The sequence below is a fragment of the Choristoneura fumiferana genome, chromosome 29, assembly GCF_025370935.1.
Source record: "Choristoneura fumiferana chromosome 29, NRCan_CFum_1, whole genome shotgun sequence".
NCBI classification, from domain to species: Eukaryota; Metazoa; Arthropoda; class Insecta; order Lepidoptera; family Tortricidae; genus Choristoneura; species Choristoneura fumiferana.
The window spans coordinates 5,187,598-5,213,283 of record NC_133500.1 but is presented as its reverse complement, the minus strand read 5'-3'; the positions used below and the strand labels follow the sequence as shown (position 1 = coordinate 5,213,283).

The 25,686-nt window shown below is 37.6% G+C and overlaps 1 protein-coding gene across 1 annotated transcript in view; it reads left to right on the top strand.

The window, feature by feature from the left end:
* The window catches only part of nrm (neuromusculin), a 697,165-nt gene that overhangs the window by 512,725 nt on the left and 158,754 nt on the right, over positions 1-25,686 (top strand). Inside the window, exon 5 of the mRNA XM_074109606.1 lies at positions 14,133-14,303. Within this exon, the coding sequence (XP_073965707.1) occupies positions 14,133-14,303 (171 nt within the window). The remainder of the gene's footprint in view (positions 1-14,132; positions 14,304-25,686) is intronic.

Here is a 25,686-nt window from a genome sequence, read left to right as displayed (position 1 = left end):
TCTTTGCTCACCCACAGACCCTATGATACGCGTAGCTAAGCTTATGCAAAGATATCGCTCACTGAATGCAAAAGGGCCACAAACGAGAAACAGCATTTTTTTACAGGAAAGCCAAAACAAAATTTAAAACGTGTTTTTTTTAATATTTAAAGTTTTTTTTGCTTATTATTATTATGTTAATATATCATTGTGTTCGTTATTTTTTACTCTATCTTATAAAAAAAGACCAGTTGTAATAGCTGTCACCCACGCAGAGCAAACAACATAAACGTCCCTTTTGCATTCAAAATTTTTAAAAATGTTATAAAAATTATGTCAAAAATAAAACTCATTTTAATAGAAAACACGCTTTATTTATTGTTTTCTTTATTTAAAGTAATCAAAAAAGTGTCGGCTAAACTTAGAGGAACTGTGATCATACATGCAAATAGCAAATAACAACATTTAAAAAAATAACAAAAATAAATCAAAACTTCACATTCTTATAAACTACTAGCTGTTGCCCGCGGCTTCGTCCCCGTTGTATTTTTTCTGTATTTTCTTCCATAAAAACCTTCTCCTGGCAGTAACGAACACACCAATAAAAGAATTAGCGAAATCGGACCAGTCGTTACCGAGTTTTGTGCTTAGCAACACATTTTACGATTCATTTTTATTTATATAGATAGATATTTATATAGATGGATAGATAGATTAAATTCCGGTGAAACATGACATCAATATTCATCCCTATCGAATACTACATGGTATTATTTTGCCATACATTAATCACATTTAAATAGTATTAAAAATCACTTAACACAAAACAAAAAAAACTCAAAAGTATTCAGAAACTTTAAAATTAATGATTTTTTCTAAATAGGATAATATGAAATTCTTATGGCGAAATAGGTACTACATAAAAACAGTTTATTTATTCTATTTAAAAAAGTAACAGCCAGACATTTAACATCCAAAAAATTGGCATGCGTAAACTCATGAACTGCAAAGAACTGCTTCGACGATGCAGTGTTAGCTTTTCTTTTTCGGGATAACAGCTGCTGAGGTTCCACGCTAGGTGGTTGACTGTCAATGCTAGGCTGAGTCTCAATGCTGTGTAGCTGAGTCTCAATGCTCGGTGGCTGAGTCTCAATGCCCGGTGGCTGAGTCTCTATGATCAATGGCTGAAAGTCAATGTCGGCTGGTTGAATATCAGGATTGAACAAAAGTTGTTGTACGTTGCGTACCCAAATCGATTGATTCTGTCCAAGATGGTCCAGGTTCAGGTGAAACACAAAGTTGGTCGGTAATACGCGTTTTGACTGTACGTCTTCCTCTGTATCTGGCTGATAATTTGGATCCCGGACACTATCGTCAGAAGAAAAATCGGATGAGCTACTTGATATTGTAGAATCGCTAGTCACTGTCAGAGTCGGTATCACAGTACTCAGCTGATGAGTCGCTGGGTACAACTATTTTGACTGGCTTTTTTTGAAGTCCTGTGTCGGTTTGTATGAATATAGTTTGTAAGTAGACTCACGGACCATTATAACCCGTACACAAGCACACACACGCAAGCAGAAACACACATACGCATACACCCAAGTGATTTAATGTGGTTGGTGGTGAACCCATCGCCTCTAGGTGGCCTCATCTTTTAATATTAGGGTTTCCTCTGTATATTTTCCTGCACCGTAAAAGCGTGATAAGCCAAACACGTCAATTTTGTTTTAAAATATTTGAACATTCGTAACAATAATTTTCCTACAAAACGCACGCAATACTAAAACTGCGTTTTAGATTGAAATAAATTTTGGATAACATAGTATATAGTTCTTTACAAAACGGACACATTTCTAAATATGGCACTGGTTTATGTAATATATCAATGCAAAATGGACGTGTTTTTAAAAATGGCTCTGTTGTATTACAAATTATAACCATACTCACTTGATTTTGGAATGCAAAATGGACGCATTCCGAAATATGGCACTTTAACACAGAACAGTGAACTCGTTATGCGGCATTTTTTGGAATGTGGCCGTTTTATACGAAACTCACGTGCGTTCGCTCCGAGTTCTGGGTCGCAACTGACAAAATGGCGGCTTTGCACTGACGTTACCTTGCAAACCCGCCAAATGCAAAAAAAGGCGGTTGAACGATTCGACAATAAATGACGCAAAAATTATGGGTGTCTTCAATTAGTATAAAGTTATGGTCAATTAGACCACGATTTTGCAATAAAACAATTTTCTAATTTTTTTGATTTGTGGCCCTGTTGCATTCAATGAGCGATATGCGTGTTCATGCAGTTTCTCCACCTCCACACTGTAATAACACACAAAGCACACAAATCCATCTACCACCACCACCACACTATACTGACGCGTTTCGAACTCAACCAGAGCTCATCTTCAGAGTAACACACAACATGCTACCAGATGTTAGACTACAGACACAAACAACAGTGTTACAGTGACAAATTAAAACGTTTGTTGTGGTTTGTTAGTCTAAAATCTGCTAGCATGGTGTACGGTTGTGGTGCTCTGAAGATGAGCTCTGGTTGAGTTCGAAACGCGTCAGTCTACTGTGGTGGTGGTGATAGATGGGTTTATGTGATTTGTGTGCTTTCTTACAGTGAGGAGGTGGAGGAAGTGCACGAACACGCATATCTTGCATAAATTTAGCTATCATATGGTCGCGGGTGAGCAAAGAAATTCTTTTAGTTCATAAGTTATTGTATTCTATCGAACACTGGCAGACAAACCGACAAGTGAGTGAATTTTTATAAATTTCTTATGAATTCCGTTTTACTTTTACCTTTTATGATACGGAACCCTTACGTTTTTAATTAGCGTGATTAATATAATTACTTAATAACAAACCCTTTCTCACGTTTCAATCTCTCTTAGCTGTAATGTACTCGCCAAACAGCTCCCCCTACGAATGGTGGGTAATTTATGACCATCACTTGTACCGAAAAAGGTTGTATGCATAGCAAATATGTTTTTGATTTATGTGAGAGGATGGAATGCGAAAGAAACGGGGTTACGTATAGCTTTAGCTGGTTAGGTACGTGTGTGTTGGTGTGTTCTGATTAGGGTTCCGTAACTATTTGTTTCTGGTTCCTAATTGGTAATTTTCCTAATTCGACCGATTCAGTAAACTATTGTCTAATAACCGTAGTAGAAATAACTACGTCTTATAAATAAGTAGTACAATCTGTCATAAATAATCATAATGCTCATTAATCCTTCAAACATGAGTTCGCAATTTCATTTGACTGTACAGTGACGAATTAGAAATGTGACGAATCAGGAATATGACCAGTTAGGAAAGTGTCGAATTAGGAGTAATGACCAATTAGGACTATGACGAATCAGGATCAAATCTCAGTAACCAAAGGGTATATTAATAAGATCCTATAACTAAAGCTGTAAATAACTCACCGTGCCGTAGTGTGCGTGTTGCGGCAGCCGCCGAGTCGCGTGCTCCTGAGAAGAAGGGCTACGAAATAGCCCGAAACATGTCGAGCTAAACTCGGTTTAAGTCGTGAGTTATCCGTTACAATGTCGTTTAATATGAGTGAGTCTCACGGTAGTTTCATGTTCGAAAATAAAAATAAAGAAAGACAACATTTGTGTTCATTAATGTGGTCAATATATACACTTTGCCTGGAAAAGCAATGCCACATGGCATTATATAATATGATGCAGAGCCTGAGTATCGTAAATACGTAAAATCTTGCAGTTTTCGTTATGCCAGGAATGTTTCTAACACCAACATATCATCACCACATTTCTAACTTACCATCAAAATTATACTCTCCAAATTAAACTCCTGAAACACGAAAACAATAACGAAGTAACAATTAAACTGACAACGGCAGTCATCTTGTCAGTGCTGTCAGTTTTCGCGCCAATTCTGCTGTCAGAATAGCGCTTGAGGTTTGGAACAGTTCTGACAAGACACCGCTGACAAGATGGCTGCCGTTGTCACTAATAATCGCTAATCATTTTATTTATAAGAATATTTAAATATACAAACAAACATGTTCAAAATATACATTTTTAGTATCATAGGTCAGTTATTGAATCAGGTGTTACTTTCCGGATGTCCATAATTCAGTGAACTAAAACAATTACTTTGCTCACCCGCAACCTTTATATTCATTTATCACAGGGTAAAATAATCTGTACTGTCGCAATTATTTTATTTGTTATTTATAATAAATACTGAAGTATGCTGAATACTCTTCTTTAGCTTGCCCTGTTTATTTATTTTGGTTGGGGTCAAATCTTGGAAACTAAATTTGACCCACTTCCAGCGATCGGATTAACTTTAAATTTGGCATACTTATTTAAATTTGGTGATAATACAATAATTTGGTAGTGAGATTTTGTCGTCTCCGTAGGAGGGAACTCCTCAGTGGCTAACCTGTACCGACTTGAAATTGGTTACGGATGTTGTAGTTCAGATGACAATGCAAGTACAGTCAATAAAAATAGTACAGTCAGCAAAAAAGCTTGTATTAAAACTGTTATTTTTTAACAGAAACTTATTTCCTGTTTCTTTGTTGCTTTACGTTTGTAGGTATAAATAAATGTAAACATAGGTTGACGACTCTTTTCGTACATATAACACATTAAAGGTTCTTGGACAGAATACACCACGTTGTAGCTGCGTTCTGTGGTGAAAACAAATACTTTACATAGATTAATTGAAAGATAAAGCCAAATTTTGCGCTCAGTACAAAAGGCAACACTTTTTTTTATTACAACTCTTTTTAGCTGACCCCCTTTTTAGTGCTAGAAAATAAGTTAGGCTAGTCCGGTCCAGACAACGGGCCTACACCTATGTATAGAGTATAAAAGCAATATTACATAGCGACTACAAAATTATACAGTCACGTTTAATTTCTTCTCTCGATTTTGTGTGACGCAGCTGTGCCGTCAAATCTGTGGTGTAGTTATGACACTTTGTTGAGGCGACATATAATTTTGAATGCCCCGAAATTATTAATTATCGCGGTGTCCCACCCCATCGTAATTATAATTGTGAACCACATTAGGGTTACCGTACGAAGTGTGTCAACGTATTTGAATTAGCTTTCAGCGGTGTTCAACTATGTTTAGAGAGTTAAAAAATTGGCGTACCTTATCTTTTTTGTCATATTTGGAACACTGGGGACCATTTCTGCCCAGCGAGATACTGTTATTTATTTATTTATTTGCGGCGGGCGGAGCAGCAGCGCTGGTCTCTCTAAAGACTTACCCCTTATTCATAAAACTTAACAAGCCTATGTTAACTAACAAATGCTTTGTCCCTTTCTAACATATACAAATGTCGAAGTGACAGATAAGGACAAACGAATTTTAGCGGCATTTTAACTAAAATAGGTTTGATTGTCGTTTATGAATAAGGGGGTAAAGATTTTGCTGTCGAAACTTTGTGTCCGTGGAATTCGGACGCATGCTACCTTTTTGGTCAAATAAAAAAATATTCGAAATAACTAACGACCAACAAAGTGCGGCAGACAACATAGTGCATTTATCGCCCAACGCATTGGGATCACGATACAACGCGGAAATGCCGCCAGCCTTATGGGTGGTCTTCCGCAGGGACAAGCATTGAGGGAATTATATATATTATAGTTAAGTTATTTTTAGGATACTTTAGAATAAGTACTTCAATTGTACCTTTACCACAAAGTGTTTGTAGAAAATAATAAAAAAAAAACATGTTCATAGTTAAACGATATTGTAACGGATAACTTTTACAGGTGAAGGACCTTGTGCAAGGTCCGCCCGGATTGCTACCACCATCTTGCTCGCTAATCCTGCCGTGAAGCAGCAGTGCTTGTTGTGTTTCGGTTTGGAGAGTAAGACAGCCGGTGAAATTACTGGCACTTGAGGTATCCCATCTTAGGCCTCTAGGTTGGCAACGCATCTGCAATACCCCTGGTGTTGCAGATGTTTATGGGCGGTGGTGATCTCTTACCACCTGGAGACCCACTTGCTCGTTTGCCATCCAGTAGAATAAAATAAAAAAAACCTCACGTCTTTAAACCGAGTTTTAGCTGGACATGTTTCTTCGGGCTATTTCGTTGCCCTCTTCTCAGGAGCACGCGACTCGGCGGCTGCCGCAACACGCACACTACGCGCCACCGCTCTGCTCGCGCGTGCTCCTGAGAAGAAGGGCTACAAAATAGCCCGAAACATGTCCAGCTAAACTCGGTTTAAGACGAGAGTTATCCGTTACAATATCGTTTAATATGAGTGAGTCTCACGGTAGTTTCATATTCATGTTCATAGTTTATCATTTTTTAAATCGACTGAATTTGTTAAATGATTAAATAATTGAGTTTGACATCTCTGGTAGCATAGTTAACGGTTAGGTAAGTACCCAGGACTCACACTCAACTGACACGACTTCAAGAGCGTAGCCTGAGCGCAGCGACTTAGAAAAATACTAGGTGTAGGTTGTGAGGAAGAATTATCAAACTAAAAACAATATATCTGTGGTCGAAATGGGAGTGCCTCAAGGATCCATTCTTGCCCCATTCCTGTAACTTATTTATGTAAATGACCTAACTTATATGGTAAACCAAAAGTCGGGTATATGTTTGCTGACGACACGTCTTTACTGTTCAAGGTTAGTAGAAAAGATACCGACTTCATTGAACCCAATGAAACCCTGTCCGTGATATACGCATGGTTTGCTGCCAATATATAATTTGTTACTAAATCCTAAGAAAACCAAATTTATTAAATTCTCGTTGATAAATTCATCTCACTCGAATGCACTTTCTAATATAAAGTTAAATGAGCAAACTATTGAATTTGTAAAATCAACAGTATTTTTAGGAATAACGCTCGATTCTTAACTACAGTGGGGACCACACGTCACAGCAATCGCGGGTAGATTGAGCTCTGCTGCTTTTGCAGTTTGGAAAATACGGCAGCTAACCGATTTGGCGACGTCACGGTTGGTGTAAGTATTTTGCTTACTTTAATAGCATTATTTCGTACGGCCCTATTTTATGGGGATCTGCTGCAGACATTGAGTCAGTTTTTATCTTACAAAAGAGAGCGATTAGAGCAATTTATAATTTGAAGACGCGTGAATCTTTAAGATATTATTTTAAGGAAACAGGTACCCTAACCCTGCTGTCTCTATATGTTTTTGAAATAATCATGTATGTTAGAAAGAACATATGTGATTTTCCCACTAACGTCGATAAGCCAAAGGCTACTAGAAACACAGGGAAGCTTAAAATTCCATCTTACAGACCAAAAAGTCGTTTCTGGGAAATTGCGTACGTTTTTATAATAAAATTCGTTTATAATTAAATGAAACGGATACAAAATTCAGATCTATTGTCAAGAAGACATTAATATAAGGCGTATTAAAGTCAATGATTATTATTTGGAAATAATTCCGATCCGCATTGGCGATCCCTTCAAATAGCGAACCTAAAGTGTTAAAAATAAAGTTGTGTTAAATACTTGTGATGTATACATATCTTTTAATTATATTTTATTTACAACTGACCTATTTGACTCTAATGGTGAATAGCGAAATTTTGTCACGAATTAGCGACATTTAGCTGATACCTAATTTTGTTCCAAATGAAGCAATTAAGGCTCTTCTAATTACTACGTAGAACTCAATTAAACTTTTCAGCGAAAGCTGTTTTTAATTACATTATTTTGCATGCTAGACAAGCTTTAGCCCGTGGCTCCGCTTCCATTGAAAAAAAATTTGCTACCTAAAATTTGCTACCGGAAATAATAATAATAATGACGAAAACCTCGTGAAGGCCGAGAAGGACAAACTCAACACGTACCTTGATTTGGCTCACGAGGTGACCGCTATGTGGGATGTTGACTCGACGATCATTGTCCCGATAGTCGTTTCGGCAAAAGGTCTAATAGCGAAGAGTCTCGACCAACATCTCAAGAGACTCTCGCTAGATAGCTGGTTAAAGGGCCAGATACAGAAGGCGGTACTTCTGGAGACGGCACGCATCGTCCGGAGGTTCCTCACTCTGCGGCCCTGACCACCGGTAGCTTAGGCCCTGCCCCTTTACCGGCGGCAAACTAGGTTAGGTTTTTATAACATTTTTATTTTGCTTGTACTTTTTGTATTTTACTTTTTATAACTATTATAAAAGCCTAATCTAAGAATGAAAATAAATAAAGAGAATAATAATCCATTTATTTGAAACACATGTCCATAGATGGTTAGTAATATTAGATCTTACAACTATGTTAGTAGATTTATAAATCGAGACGACCAGATGGCCTAGTGGTTAGAGAACCTGACTACGAAGCTTGAGGTCCCGGGTTCGATTCCCGTGTCGGGGCAGATATTTGTATGAAAAATACGAATGTTTGTTTCGGGTCTTGGGTTTAAGTATAATATGTATCTATCTATATAATTACATTGATCCGTTGCTTAGTACCCATAACACAAGCTTTGCTAAGCTTACTTTGGGACTAGGTCAATTGGTGTGAATTGTCCCGTGATATTTATTTATTATATTTTCTATGCCTCTGGTTTTTTCGATTTTTGTAAAAATGCTTTATTAGTCTGTAATTCTCGTGCAAAGTTGACATATTTTTTGTTGACTTTTGAGCTCCTGTAATTCTGATATAACACATTTATATGAAAATCTGAAAACCACAGGCATAGATAATTTCATCTTTTTCTGTTGCCTAGTTTTCAAATGAGACCGGGACTACGTTTGTATGGAGAATGGAACAAAGAGACTTCTCTTAACACAAGCAAAAAACCCTTGCTAATTAAACGCCTCGCTTTTTAATTAACTCGCCATGATTACCCTTATCAATCAACAAACTTGCACAATATATCCCTTGTCAGATTAATAAAATAAAGCCGTTACGCCTTGACAGATATTGCGGTCCCTTGACAGCTAGAATTACGGGAGCTGACAGCGATTGTACCACGCGGGTGTAAAAAATTGATAAGGCCTAGGACGTATAAAGGCTAGAATAGATTAGCTTTTGAAGATGTCTGCTGTCACACGCATGAATTTAGGGCTAACTTAATAGGCTAATATTTCTAAAAATATAACCCTCAGTTATTTTTTTTTATATACGACTGGATGGCAAACGAGCAAGTGGGTCTCCTGATGGTAAGAGATCACCACCGCCCATAAACATCTGCAACACCAGCATGTAAAGAAATATCGGAAGACGAATTTTTTCTTTTGTCATACGGTATGTGACTATTACAATACAATACACTATACTCTTTATTGTCCACCAGAAATAGTAAGCGATACAGAATACACAGAGAAAAAAATTACAATGTAAGCAATAGGCAGCCTTATTGCTTAAGAGCGAAACTACTACTATTTTGTAAGTTTAAGTTTGTAAGTTTTATTAATTAAAACCACACAATGCGTGTTATCAGATAAAGAAACGATTTTTAAGCTACCTTTACAAATAAAAAGTTATAAAGGATTAGATAGAGAAAGACATACTTCAGTGTGACGTCACACGCAAGTAGCATACTTGCTGCATAGAGCATTTGAGGAAGAGACAGGAAAATCAATATAAATCCAATTTTCAACCGATTTAAGTTTTCTCTTCGCTAAACATTGTCTGTATATCTATATTTTCATAATAATACTTAGACATAGCAAATTCAGGAATTGTCAAATACCGTAATAAACAAAAAAATATGCACATTACACCTACGTACACATTTTACTAAGGCACGCGACATTTTTTGTTTGATTGATTCCTCATCATTATCATCAACATCATCAGCCGTAGGACGTCCACTGTTGGATGTAGGCCTCCCCCATAGACCTCCAGTTGCTTCGGTTGGCAGCGGCTTGCATCCACCGTGAACCCGCGGCTTTAACCAGCCAAGCGAATTAGCTCGTTGAAGTTCTCGAGTGGAGACCGCGCGGCAAGCGCAGCGTAGGACGTCCACCAACCAGATGGACGCATGACCTGGTTTGATTGATTAAAAAATAAATACTTGTCCATGTATCCAGTCCAATGTATGAAAGTAGCGAGTTGAAATTGAAAAAGCTTTTAACGTGTAATTGGTCGAAATCAGTACAATCAAGTAACAATATTACTGTTGCCTCTGATTGGATGGCGCGCGCGGTGGTACTGTCGCAGAGAAAGCGCAAGTTTTTTCATTCATCCATACTAATATTATAAATGCGAGTGTGTGTGTTTGTATGTTTGTGTGTTGGTGTGTATGTTTGTCTGCCTTTCACGTCGAAACGGAGATCGACGTGATTTTTGGCATAGAGATAGTTTATGGGCCAGAGAGTGACATAGGCTACTTTTATCCTGGAAAAATGCGTAGTTCCCGAGGGAATAGCGTGCGATAACCGAAATCTACGCGGGCGGAGACGCAGGCAAAAGCTAGTAATATCATAATTCTTCACTGGTTGGTGTATAATCTAAGATTTCATTGTACGAGTACCTAATTAGCCATATTGTACCGTTTGTAGCCAAATAAACATTAAAACATAATAGGATAGTGTCCTTATAAAATCTAATTAGTCTCTTGTATTGTTGAATTTGTTTTTTATGATCAATAAATAAGTAAATTATTATTATTAATAATTTACTAACCTAACCAACAAAACTTGGAAAACCCCCGACTTTGTCACTTCAAAGTTAAATATATCAAAAACGGCTCAACCGATTTTGATTAAACATGACTAAGAACTATTGCTAGAAAACCTGCTTTCAAATAAAAAAAAACGCATTCAAATCGGTATACCCGTTTAAGAGCTACGGTGCCTAGACGTAAAGTGGGGGCGATTTTTTTCTCATCCCAACCCTATAGTGTGGTGTATCGTGGATAGGTCTTTTAAAACCATTAGGGGATTGCTGTGTCGATTTTTCGATTCAGTGATTTGATTGCGAAATATTTAACTTTAAAGTGAAAATTTTCATGAAAATCGATCGCCCGCCCCCCATAAATCAGAATGGTAGTAAGTATATCAAACTTTCAAGGAAAACTATAACGGCTAAGTTTGCTTGAGAATTATTAGTAGTTTAAGAGTAAATATAAAATATACCTAAGCTTGGAAGATTCCGTATAAAATACAAATCCTTAGAAAAATATTACTCAGTTTTTTCGTAATGGCTACGGAATCCTATTTTGGGTGTGTCCGACACGCTTTTGGCCGGTTTTTCTTTATTTCTACTACACTACAGTTTTTTTTTTTTACATTTTTGATAATGTAGCGTGACAGACGACGTCTATTTGCATTGGGCTCTAGGATGGCGTACGTTAATAATCTATTTAATTTGTATAAAAAATACATTTAATTATTTCTAAATATCGCTGAACTGCAAATTAACGCACGTAAAAATAGCTCCTGGCGATATACCTGCGCAGTGAACGAAATACGGACCAAATTGGCAGCGGAGCAGTGGGGGACGCGGGAGGGGGCGTAGGAGCGCGCGCGCGGCCGTCACGCCATTGAGAGAGAGAGAAAGAGAGAGACATTTATTTACACATATTCGATACACAGAAAAAACACGTTAGGAAGAAAAAATAATTAAAAAAACCATCGAATAGTATAAATTGGGGCCCACAGCATAATGTTGGCCACAACGCTGTTTTTTAGTGGGACCCATTAAAAGTAAACACATAAAAAAAGACATATACACACTAGGCTGTGACGACACGAACGCCAGCAGCTTGTTAGTTGACAGGATGCGCAAACGTATCCCCTCCACTAGCCACCCAGAGCTCTTTTTACGTGCGTTGACTTCATAGTAATGTCATTCAGTTTGAGGAGTATTTACGATGTATGTTTTAATTATTTTCTCCAAGGCACCACTCGTACTCACTCGGTATATTCAGTACAATTTAAAATTCAATTCAATTCTTTGTGGGTCTCTAACTAAGAATGTCACATCTACTCAAAATAATCTAACTAACAGATCAAATACAATTCTCTCACCCAGTAATTCTCCTCAGATCTATCTAATTCTCTTATTCGTCAGAAACATTTTGTAACTTTTTTTCAAAATATATTACGTTATCTTAATTTTACTCAAACTCTTGTTTCCAACTTCGGACTCATGACTCCTTAATTCAATGTAATGCATTCTGCATAATTTTAATTCTATTGCATTTGACACGAGCTACGCCGTAGCACGTCTACGAGCTACGGGACTGCTACGAATGCTAATTCTGTTTGGCAATTTCTGAGGTTTCGTGTCCTAGAAACTTTTCTTAATTCATAAAGAAAAAAAGCGGCCAAGTGCGAGTTGGACTCACCATGAAGGGTTCCGTAGCAGCAAGTAACAGGTTTACGATTTATGACGTATTAAAAAAAACTACTTGCTAGATCTCGTTCAAACCAATTTTCGGTGGAAGTTTGCATGGTAATGTACATCATATATATTTTTTTGTTTTATCATTCTCTTATTTTAGAAGTTACAGGGGGGGGGGGGCATACGTTTTACCACTTTGGAAGTGTCTCTCGCGTTAACTATTCAGTTTAGAAAAAATAAATATTAGAAACCTCAATATAATTTTTAAAGACCTATTGGTTTGTGAAAAAAAATTTGAGTTTCAGTTCTAAGTATGGGGAACCCCCAAAATTTATTGTTTTTTTGTCTATTTTTGTATGAAAATCTTAATGCGGTTCACAGAATACCATCTACTTACCAAGTTTCAACAGTATAGGTCTTACAGTTTCGGAAAAAAGTGGCTGTGACATACGGACGGACAGACAGACAGACAGACATAAGGGTTCCGTTTTTGCCATTTGGCTACGGAACCCTAAAACCGGCCACGAGTAATTTTTGAATAAAATGCGTGCGACATACGGACGGATAGGACGAAACTAAGTCTGTCTTTCCACCAAACCACTAACTAATCCCGCTAATATTATAAATATGAAAGTTTGCAAGTCTGTTTGCTTGTCGATTAAATTCGGTGTATAGATAGATACAGATAGTTTATATCGCGAAAAATCGCATAGTTCCCGCGGGATTGTAACAAATGAATTTTACGCTGACGGAGTAGCGGGCGGGCTTGTTTCATCATCATCATCATCCCAGCCTATATACGTCCCACTGCAGGGCACAGGCCTCCCCTCAGAATGAGAGGGCTGGGCAGTAGTTCCCACGCGGCCCAGTGCGGATGGGAACTTCACACACCTATTGAATTGCTTCGCAGGTTTGTGCAGGTTTCCTCACGATGTTTTCCTTCACCGTAAATCTCGGGGTAAATTTCAAATGTAATTCCGCACATGAATTTCGAAAAACTCAGAGGTGCGAGCCGGGGTTCGAACCCACGATCCTCTGCTTGAGAGGCGATAGGTCAAACCACTCGGCCACCACGGCTTATCACGGCGGGCTTGTTTGTTTATAAATAATTACCAACATTTTCACACTAAACAGAATCCTCTATAATTCACGCATGATGCCACATCGGTGATAGATCTACGAGTATGTGTGTACGCATTACCTAGATTTATGTGCGTGGTCCAAACCGCAGCTCACTAATACTGGTCATTTACTGCGCTGTGATTGGCTAATGACATGTCAAATTGAGTCGGTTAGTTTTAGTATAGTTCGATCATACTAATCCCACTTTAGTCTCGTAAAGTGAGTTACTTACTATAATTAATATAGTTTTATAAACAGTCACTTTTAAAATTAGTCTTATCTCAAGACGATAATTTTTCTGATTGAATTTTATGATTGTTTCAAGGATCAATTTCGATGACTTATTGATTTGAGATGCAAGTTTTTTTTTCAAAGTAGTGGTGAAAGAGAGTAAGTAAAAAAGTCTTTGAAAAAGTCAGGTCCCAGGAGGATATTTTTACGAATTGCACTATACCCGACGACATGAAAAATAATTGACAACTTAAACCTATTTACTTTTTTTGGTCTAATAGAACACTTCTCAATATATAAGGTAATGTGTCTACTCCAATAATTTTTTGTATAATATAAAACAAAATAAAGGTACTAAAACTACATACAAACTAAAATTATAAATAAAAAAGTTGCCCAAAATCACTGCCAGGTGGTAAGGTGCCCAGAAGGCTGGCAGCATTACCACGCTGTATGGCAATTTAATTGATAAAACCCACCAACATCCTAACCACTCTTTCTTGTCCACAGTAAAACCGAAGTCAGTGGAGCTTCTAACGAGCGATGGCGACACCCTAGCCGACGGTGCAACAATCGGGCCACTCTCTGAAAGGAAACAGCTGACGATCAGCTGTCTCGTCAAAGAGGGGAAGCCTCAACCGACTGTCACGTGGTATTTCAATGGCCAAGAGAGAAAAGATGGTAAGTAAATTTTACTAATAAAAATTCATAGTATCCACTACGGGTTCTACCTTTTCGCAGAATTATTGTTTGCCAAATGTTTTCATTTCCCAACTCTCGATTTTCTCCGAAACCAAATTTTCTTAGTATATTTTCTTACAGAACACAGTAGGCTAGGTTAGCTTTGTTTTATGAAAGTTCCGAAAAAAATATAGTTTCAGAGAAAATCCTGAGTTGGCAAATGAAACGCTTGGAAAACGTGAGTTTTGAAAAGGCAGAGAATCTACATTATACACTATAAGTAGCCATGTAGTATGAAGTAGAAATGGCCACTGTGGCCATGCCATTATACGGTTTTTTTCTCGTCTAACCTTATGTTCCGGATATTGTTTAACAGGTCTTTTAAAATCATTACATTACGGGGTTGTCAAGAATTTTTTTCGATACAGAGAATCATTTGCGAAATATTCAACTTTAAGTGCAAAATTTTCAATGTTTTTTCTTAAGACCTTTTAACATCTTTCCTTTAACTAAAAGAAAGAACAATCGCCTATTACCCTGTACCGTAAGCGGGTAAACAGGCGCTGGTTCGATCCCGGCCGTAATTTATTACCAGCGCGGTGGCCGCATACCAATGTGTAGCCTATGAATATTACACGGAGTACAGCCGGCGGGAGATTACGTGTACAGTCACAGGGATCAGTAGAAAATTAAATTAAAATTAATTTATTTCAAGTACAGACTCATATTATTTCACACCAAGTCACAGACTTCAAATATGCTAATACAAATATTATATAGATAGATACATACTTAAATACATATTAAACACCCAAGACCCGAGAACAAACATTCGTATTTTTCCTACAAATATCTGCCCCGACGCGGGAATCGAACCCGGGACCTCAAGCTTCGTAGTCAGGTTCTCTAACCACTAGGCCATCTGGTCGTCAATACAAAAAAAAAAACATATGCACAGCGTCAAGCGACATTCCCACCGCCTCGGTAACGTGCAAAAAAAACGTGTACAAAATGCTTTTCACAAACTTGCAATGTAAGTACGTGCATTTGGAGCTGAAAAGTTCGAATGGAAACAGCGGATCAGCAAGTGCAGCGTAGGACGTCCACCAACTTTAATTACCACATTATAATATTTTTATCCCGGAAAATGTGATTCCAGCGGCAAAATGAATTCCTATTAACAAAATCTTCGCAAGCACAGTCGCAAACAAAATCTAATACATTTGAAATTACCTTATCGAACGACCCATCAATTATACTAAAAAATTCGCGACCAAATTCACACCAATTATCAACCAAAATTGAACCTCACGTACTTGCAATACGATTCATTCTTGATGCATTTCCCTCACGTTCAAGATTTCCTGATATATTACCGCATTCCATTTTCGGCTTTATTACAATGTGTATAAGACTCGGTTTTGCTTGTGGGTAGCTGGTGAGATTTTGCTAATATATTCTTTAGGCGTTCGGTAGATATCTAGAACGCTACCTATGAATATCTAAGAGGGTTTGGTCAGAAATCTGTCTGTACGTAGGATAACATCTATTTTATATTAATAGTGGTCAGGAACACTTTCGTGTTTTGAATCAGATGTCATTCTTAGGGTTACTTAGCCATAGGGTTCCCCAAGAAACCCTTCTATTAAACCTTCACAGACTTGACAAAGCACAGCCCAAACTTTTCGCCATCATCATTATCATCATATCAGCCGTAGGACGTCCACTGTTGGACATAGGCCTCCCCATGGATCTCCAGTTACTTCGGTTGGAAGTGGCCTGCATCCAACGTGAACCAGCAGATTTAACCAGGTCATACGTCCATTTCGTTGGTGGGCGTCCAACCGTGCGCTTGCCAATCTGCGGTCTCCATTTAAGAACTTTTCGACCCCAACGGCCATCTGCCCAAACTAGGACTAGGGATTTGATTTACACTTACATACCAGGTGTGGCTTGTAACATTGGCCAATAATTTAAACATAAATCGATCTCCTAAAAATTAACGTCATTAGTTCAGCGACTTTTAAAAATAAGTCGTGTTTTAATTATTACACTTAAAAGTTTATTCGAAGAAGCAATGGAAAGCAAAATGTTTGATATTTGTAGGGTGACAGGTGACATCATTGGACTCTAGGACGGCGTACGTAAATTGATACCACTATTTAATTTGTATGAAAAAGGTAAATTATAAAGTTCAACTATTTTTAAAAGTCGCTGATCTAATATTTTTCAGTCTGAGTACGATCTATGTTTTAATTATTTGCTCCTATTATACAGGCCACACTCGGTATACCTACTATACTTTTCATCGTATAGCGCTTATGATTATTTTATTGTAAATCCGTCATAACTATTTAATTAACACCTTGTAAAGGTATTATTACCCCAATAACTTAAACACGACAATGTTTTTTTTAAAATAGGTTTAAAGACTTTATTACTCATAAAGAACAATGTTCACTAACAATGAGCTCAAAATTAGACAAATAATATCTTTAGTAAGATTTTCCAGCTAATCGTTACATCTAATTTACCTTAACACTAATATAATCTCTAAGTTTACTTTTAAACATGCCTAATGTATTACACTTTTTAACTTCAACAGGCAGGTCATTATATAGTCGTGCTCCCTCTGATAGAATGTTCCTCTCACTCTCTCCTAATTAATGTGTCTACCTTACATTCAAACTTTACTTACTTTTTTGTTTGTTTACTTTACTTGCATTCAAAGTTTTTTGAAAAATACCCTGACCTTATTCCTCCATCTCCATTTTACCAACGGACTTCCAGGCGAGGGGAGCGTCTTCACCCTTATGTAGTTAGTCTTCCGTTAGCCCGCACGAAGCGGTTTGCTTCATCTTTCATAATGCGAACTGCTAAGGAATGGGATACGCTCCCGTCGTCTGTATTCCCGGATAAATATAATCTAGGGCTCTTCCAGGCTAGAGTAAATGGGCTGCTACTGAACCCGTCAGATACACCTATGGCCTCATCTGCACTTAACACCAGGTGAGATAGGGTTCAGTCACGGCCAGTTTTATGTAAAAAAAAGAATAAATAATCTTTGTCATAATGTACCGTTTGTCACACTCTTTTTTCTCTGAATACAAGAATTGTTCAGAATCGTTATAAAACAAATTTAATCTAACCTGCAGTTTGCTGTAGGATGACAATTAAAAATTTAAAAAAAAAGTACGGTTCCGGGTAATAAAATTCTGACAAACATTACCAAGACTTGCGAAAATTATGCGACTGCATTATATGTATACCTGAGAACATGGACCAATTAGTAAAACTCGCTCCTATCCCTTTATAAATAAGCAACAAAGTAACCTACCTTATATCCAGGAAAATTACAGAGTTCCCGCGCCACAACCGAATTCCTCGCAGATGGAGTCGCAGGCAATATCTAGTTGCAAACAAAACCTCAGCAAAATATCAAAACAAACTAACCTATCCAGTTTCCAATTACGCCGACGGTAACATTCCGTAACTCCACACTATTTGCAGAGTGAACCTAAAATCTACGGACGCCTATCAAAAATCTATCCCAAAAAAATTAACGAACAGATGGAAAAACCCCATACCCCATCGAATATTTTCCGCTACGTTTACTTTTGCAGTGTGTTAAAAAAAGTACCTAACGAAATCTGTTTTTAGAGGCACGTGCGCATCGAATGGGAAGTTTTAGCTGTAGGTACAATTCAAAAACATACCTTTCCAATATGAATAGTTTTATTTTTTATTTTTTACAGTTATACCTACACTAGCTAAACGTTACACATTGCGTATGCATTCTACACTTTTGACGAGTTCCTTTACTTTCAGCCTAAGATTGCTACTTACTAAAAAATATTTAATTAACTACTTTAGATTACATAAAAAATAATTTTAAATATTGAACAAATTTACATGATTTTTTTATGTGCTTGATATTTAAAAAATGTATTACTTACTACGAACAGCGAGCGAAAATCATATATTAATAATGCCTATATGTCTGATAATGATATTGCCAGGGAGCGTAACTTTGGTGCGGGTGACGTCAAGGACGTGAAGTCACTTGTGTTCTTAAATTAAAATTACAACACTGCAATAATGCTAATATGACTCTTTAATTTAGTGGTGATGTAAATTTAAAATACCATGTGATTAATAGTATTTTATGCAACTGTATCGTAATAGGGGTCCTTACAACACGAGTGTGGGTGTATGAAACGAGGCGTATGACCTGCATTAACGAGAACTAGGTAGGTATGTATGTCTGCCCCACGCGCTGCGCCCGCTGCGCGCGCGATGAGCTGCTGCTGCACGTGATCGCAGCGCTCTCCCCCCCCCCCGTGTTGTAATGATGTATGAAATCTCTTTACGATACTCTGTACCATTACGGTACAGCCGTGTTCATAATAGAATCCAATGTCGTAATGCTGGTCATTACCTATGGTTTTTGAACGCATAATTGAGGATCATAATATGGGTGTAGATAAAATATTTTACTGGGTAATCTAATTGTAACAAAAAGTATTCTTTTTTGTTTACTTAAATAAATTTTAGTGTACACTCAGGGCAATTTAACTCTCCAATCTCCCGCCACTTATAAATTGGCGTTGCACTGGTCATAATCGTCATAACAGCACATGGAGCAAAAAATTGTTACAGGTCAAACCTTTGTTCATGTAATTTTTTTTTGATGGCAATGATTTTAAAAATAGCTTTTTGTGCAAAACTTCTGGTAATTCTAAATCCCAAAACCATCCATGAAAATTGAAATGAAATGAAATGATGGTCTCTATAAAAACACTGTATTTAGCTTGACTTCATACGTGTCATCGGCACCAAAGTTACGCTCCCTGGATATTACCATTAAAGAAATATGAGTATGTGAGTAGTAAATGCCGTGGTAGCATAGTGGTTTGACCTATGGCCTCTCAAGCAGAGAATCGTGGGTTCAATCTCGGGCTCGCACCTTTGAGTTATTTGAATAAGTAACCTAAACTTCAGCAGTCGGTACCCATTGAAAATCTTGACCAGCTCAAAATTTCCCTGCAATGAATGAGTTTGACATGTCTCTGACCTTGATACTTCCAAAAACAGATTCGACAGACAGAAAATACTAACGAAGTGATTTTATAGAAATTTGTCTTTTTGTTGACGTTACGAAAAGTGATAGTGTCCTTAAAAATCACCTCCGTTCATTCGTAGCTCCAATACACTGTCCGTCCATTCGAAATCCGATGACACCCGAACAAAACCGAACAACACCGACGCGTGTCTTGTTTGCGGCTCTCAAACTTTGGAACAGATAATTTGGTATATTTTTACGTAAATAAAAAAGACAATATAAAATGTTGAAAAATTATACAGTGTGTTATCGGCAGCCAGGCTTTTTTAAAGGGAGGTTAAAGTAACGTAATTCTTAACCATGACATTAATTTAATTAATAAACTAAAATTCAGACTTTGTCTACTTTCTAGCAAAATTGTAATTGGTAGCAATGTAGCAATGTCGGCTGTCATTTACACTTACTTTTCAATATACTTTGCTGTACATTGCTGGCAATTATAATTTTGTTAGTAAGTTAACAAAGTCTGAATTTTAGTTAATTAATTAAATTAATATCATGGTTAAGTTACAGAAATACGTTTCTTTAACCTCTCTTAAAAAAATCTTAGCTGCCGGTTACACACTGTATACGTATACGGAATGTAAACTTATATAGTGCTTCGACGTAGTCGGGTAAAAAAATATAAAAATGACAACAGTATCACCTACTTAAGAAACATCTCCGATAAATCAACTTAATTTGTACAGAACATTTTTTCAAATGTATTATCAATTTGTTGCCCGCAATTATTAAGTCTATTATCTCATCCGAATTTGGAACTTTTTTATAGTAAAAAAGTGCCAATGTTTATCCAAATAGAAAAGCTTCCTAATAATGTTTTTTTAACCGATTCTGTAGTTCCACAGTTAAATAAATAACCATAATAGATACTCCTAGCACAGGATTCAGAGCCTAGACTCTTGTTTATAAGCTTTTTATGCAATAAACTATTTTCATTTTCATTTTTTTTTTATAATTCAAATCGACGGTTAAGAACCAATACCATCTATCAACCATCTTTTAGCATGTTAGTCGAAATAATCTTCCTATTGAATTAGATGACTTATTTAATAACTTGACTTGATCATCATCAAAATTTGCTACAATGTGAATAATCACACATTTTTCCACATCATATTTTTCTTTCAGTTTGAAACGGCTTCAGAAAAATACACTTTGAAATTCACATTCCGCTTCTGTATGAATATAAATGATCGAACGACAAAACTTTGAGCAACGCTCGCTCAATCATTCATCATTTGGCTGTCCGGCCAATCGCGCGCTCGCTTCTGTCACGCCACACGCTTCCAAACTTTTGATACCTCGATTTCCAATTTGACTGTCATCCTGATGATTTTTAAATGTGTTTTAATTATAAATATACGCCAAAGCGAATCGGACGAAACGATACGTGAAATGTGTTTAATTTGTTGTCATGTCAACATGCAAGTTAAAAAGATTGAATTCCAATTTATTTTGGCAGTTTTATAAAATTAATACAGCCGCCATGTCACTTATTTTACAGCATGAAACGTTAACATATCACATTTACCATCAAATATGACATTATTATGGTTAATATTCTAGTCATGATAATACTAAATGTTTGTTTTGGTTCATGGTAGTTTACCCGAGATATATTTGTAACAAATCCATCCATCCCAGCCTATATACGTCCCACTATTGGGCACAGGCCTCCTCTCATAACAAGAGGGCTTGGGCCATAGTTGCCACGCGGGCCAGTGCGGATTGGGACTTCACACGCACCATTGAATTGCTTCGCTGGTTTGTGCAGGTTTCCTCTCGATGTTTTCCTCACGCAAAGCTCGTGGTAAATTTCAATGTAATTCCGCCATGAATTTCTAAAAACTCAGAGGTGCGAGCCGGGGTTTGAACCCACGACCCTCTGTTTGAGATGCGATAGGTCAAACCACTAGGCCACCACGGCGACAACAACAAGTACTTGTAACAAATACAAGTCATTTATATCCGACTTCGAAACGGTCGATCGTATAATCCGCCAGATCACGAAATTCCTAGGCATATCGTGAAATGGCGCCATTTCATGAATTGGCTAAAGGACATCCGCCATATCGTTCAAGTCTCACTGTTTAACAATTTGCCTAGTGACGTTTTGGCAAAAATTCCTGGTCATATCATGGAATGCCGCCATTTCATGATCTGGCCAGTTTAGGCAGATCATGAAATTCCTAGGCATACATGAAACGCCGCCATTCAGGCAATCGGGTAAATAGCGCAAATCTAACTTTTCAATTGTCACTTACAAAAATCCTCTTTCGCCTCACTTTATAGACACTCGGAAACACAGAAAGTTAGTGTCAGCGTAAACTAATTATAAAACCGTTGAAAGTGGTTTGCTGTGGACATATTTTGCAGCACGTGACATTTTTGCTGTGTTTGCGCGTTTCCATTGATTCGTCATGACGTGCCAGGAAGCCGTGACGTGACTTTTTTATGTAAGAGGGGGAAAACGAACGGTCACCACCATGATCATCATCAGCATAAGGCCTCTTCCATGGCACGCCACAACAATCTGTCTTCAGCATAGATGCCCTCGCAACCATCCGCCGCCAGCGATTCTCTTAAGATCGTCCGTCCACTGTGCCTCAGGACGCCCTACACTACGTCTCCCCGTCCGTGGTCTCTATTCGAGGATGTGTCTGCCCCAGCCAGCCAGCCCAATGCCACTTCAGCGCGCTAATTCTCGGAGCAACGTTGGTTGTCCTCTGTCGGAGTGAACGATTATCTGATGGGAAGTAAACACCGCCGCCCATAAACATCGCGTCATGAGGGGTATCACAGGTGCGTTGGCCCTTAAAGAGATTGTTAGGCTTGCTTTTTAAAGATATGTAAGTTGTATCACTCCGTGAGTGCAGTCCTAGGAAGCTGGATCCATATTTTAGTCGTGCGTGATAAAAAGTTTCATTTAAAGCGGATGGTACTAGATTTGGTGACTAACTCCCTGTTTCACCATCCATTGATTAAATTTATTTGTCAAATAAAATTAGTCAGTGGGTGGTGAAACAGCCCTTAAGTGTGTTAGATAATATAGTCTCTGGATCATAAAGCCACGAAGCGGGGCCACTAGGGTTGTCAACTATTACTAGAACAAAATATAGTGTTTACCAGCCCAAGAAGTAAAAAACATTTCCCTACAAATTTCTGCTATTTCAAGCATTTTTTGGTAAAAATGTGCCACAGCAACGAGTCAGGCAAAAACATATACTTCGTATCGAAAAGTATGTGTGTGTGTATGTATTTATTCCTTACTTCTCTCCATTGTAAAGGTTGCCTGGAAAAGATCGCTCTGAAGCGATAAGGCCGCCTATTGCTTACCTTAGAAAATTACTATGTATTACCTGTGTTTTCTGTACTGTGTTTACTGTGTTGGTGTGCAATAAAGAGTTATTGTATTGTATTGTATGTGACTATGCCCACTAGCACGTTTCGTAACCATCCGGCGCTGTCGCGTGTCATTGTATACGTTTGACATTCCGTTTGACACTCCATCTGACACTTTCCTATTACGGTCATGGCATAATACGGTGTAATATTTGTAGAAATTTTTGCAGGTGGTAGGACCTTGTGCAAGGTCCGCCCGGATTGCTACCACCATCTTGCTCGCTAATCCTGCCGTGAAGCAGCAGTGCTTGCACTGTTGTGTTTCGGCGTGGAGAGTAAGACAGCCGGTGAAATTACTGGCACTTGAGGTATCCCATCTTAGGCCTCTAGGTTGGCAACGCATCTGCAATTCCCCTGGTTTGCAGATGTTTATGGGCGGTGGTGATCTCTTACCATCAGGAGACCCACTTGCTCGTTTGCCATCCAGTCGTATAAAAAAAAAAAGAAACCCTTTAAACATTACATTAAGCCGATGTCATGGTATAATGGACACAAACTTCCATAATAAATTAGTTTCAACCGATGCCAGCCATTCCAGGTAGCTCCAATGCAACCGACGATGCGTGGTGACAACCCTAATTCAACACAGAAAACCCAGCCTTAAATCTATAAACAGAAAGTAGAAATTACATGAGCAATTCTGACGTACACTCGTGAAACTTTAATCAGACTGTTTTGAGACTAGAGTAAATATAAATAGGGTTGAAATCAAATTGGTTAGTGGTGTTTCAAAGTTTGATTGAGTTAAGCTAATGAGCAATTTTAAGCTCTACTAGGGTGTGAGAAAGTTTGTTATTGAATAAGTTTTTTGCGGTTAGGGTTGCGAGTTTTAGTTTAGTGTATTTAAGTTGGCTGAATTGGGAATGCGTGAAAATTGTGCAGGATTCCATTCAAAATATAATATCCTACTTAGCCTTACTTATCCTACTAATATTAAAAATGCGAAAGTTTGAGAGTATGTTTGTGTGTGTGTGTGTGTGTGTGTGTGTGTTTGTTACTCCTTCACGCTAAAACGGCTGAACGGATTTCGATGAAATTTGGTATAATAGGTAGCTGGAGACTTGAGCTGATACTTTTTATCCCGATATTCCTACTGCGAAATCACAACCGCGGCTTAGAATCATAAAATTTGGCACTGTTGTTTTAAGTGCATCGTTCATTAAACCCACGATTTTATTTCTGGGAATTCTCATGTTCTTACACACTTTTTTTGGGCTTTAAGTATTGCTTCTTTATCTACTGAATGTCCCTAAAAGATGACTCCGTATATAGATATTGATTCAACAAGTCCATGATAAGCAACAAGTAAATGTATTAATTAAATTACGTTCGCAAGTTTGTCTCAATTCGCAAACAAAGTCAGGGACAATTAGCTAGTCAATACGAACAAAATAGTCAAAAGCTATACAAACATTCTAACACTATAAGATTAAATGAAACTACCGTGAGACTCACTCATATTAAATGATATTGTACCGGATAACTCACGTCTTAAATCGAGTTTAGCTCGACATGTTTCGGGCTATTTCGTAGCCCTTCTTCATAGGAGCACGCGACTCGACGGCTGCCGCAACACACGCATTACGGGCCACCACTCTACTCGCGCGACTACATGACGAAACGACGGCGTGTCCGTCGAGTCGCGTGCTCCAATGAAGAAGGGCTACGAAATAGCCCGAAACATATCAAGCTAAACTCGATTTAAGACTTAAGTTATCCGTTAAAATATAATTTAATAATCTTACACGTGTTATAGAAGATAGTAAGATAACAAATAAAAAAAACATTGTGAGGAAACCTGGACACACTGGCGAAGAGATCGATCCGCAATGAGCCCGTGTGGGAACAACGCAACGGCTCTCATTCTATGATGAGGCCTGTGCCCTGCAGATGATGATGATGATGCCACTTACAATTTCTCCTTAAACTGGTTATTTCCCTAATTTATCCCCTAATTGCTCTCAAAATTCCTATTAAAACAATCTTACTATTTAATATTAAAGGGCACTTAACGATTCCGAATAATTCTCGCGAAAATAAGTTAAATCCGGTTTAAAAGGATTCTTTAGAAGATCCTACGGCGAATTAAGTTTGTTGACCCCAGTTATCATACTTGGAAAATATTTTGTTGGATGGAAACATGGAGCACTTACAAAAGGAGTAGACTACTATCAAATATACTTAAAATCAAAAACCTGACTGCCATAAAAACTTTTAATAAAAATTAAAAAAGAAAAACAAGTCTAATAGAACTGAAACAATATTACTTTGCTCACCCGCGACCTTATGATAGCTACGTTTATGCAAGAAATGTGTGTTCATGCAGTTCCTCCACTACCCTGTAAGAACACACACAAAATTAACAAAAGTCCATCAATCACCACCACCAAATTACAATGACGCGTTTAGAAATCAACCTCGCTCATTTTCAGAGCAGCACAACCGTTCACTATATTACCAGACCAGAGTCCAATAGACTTTGTTGAGTTACTTAAACTTCAACTGTCCATTACAAAGAATTTTTGAATTGGTCACAATTTTGAATGAAAGAAAGAAAGAGAGAGATATATTTGGTTCCATTAGTGTTACCACCTTTCAGTAATAAGACTAAAACACCGACTGGATAGCGATTGTTGCAGTTTAATTTACTTAACACAGCTCTAGACTTACTAGACCTGATTTTCCTTTTCACTTTTTATTTAAAGGCAGTCAAACATATCAAGTCAAGTCAAGTCAAAATATCTTTATTCAATTTAGGCTATAACAAGCACATATCTAGTTGTATTCGCCAGTTTCTGCCACGTACAGTGAAATTGTCGATCCTTATTTAATTGCTCTTCTCTACAGCTCGGTTGA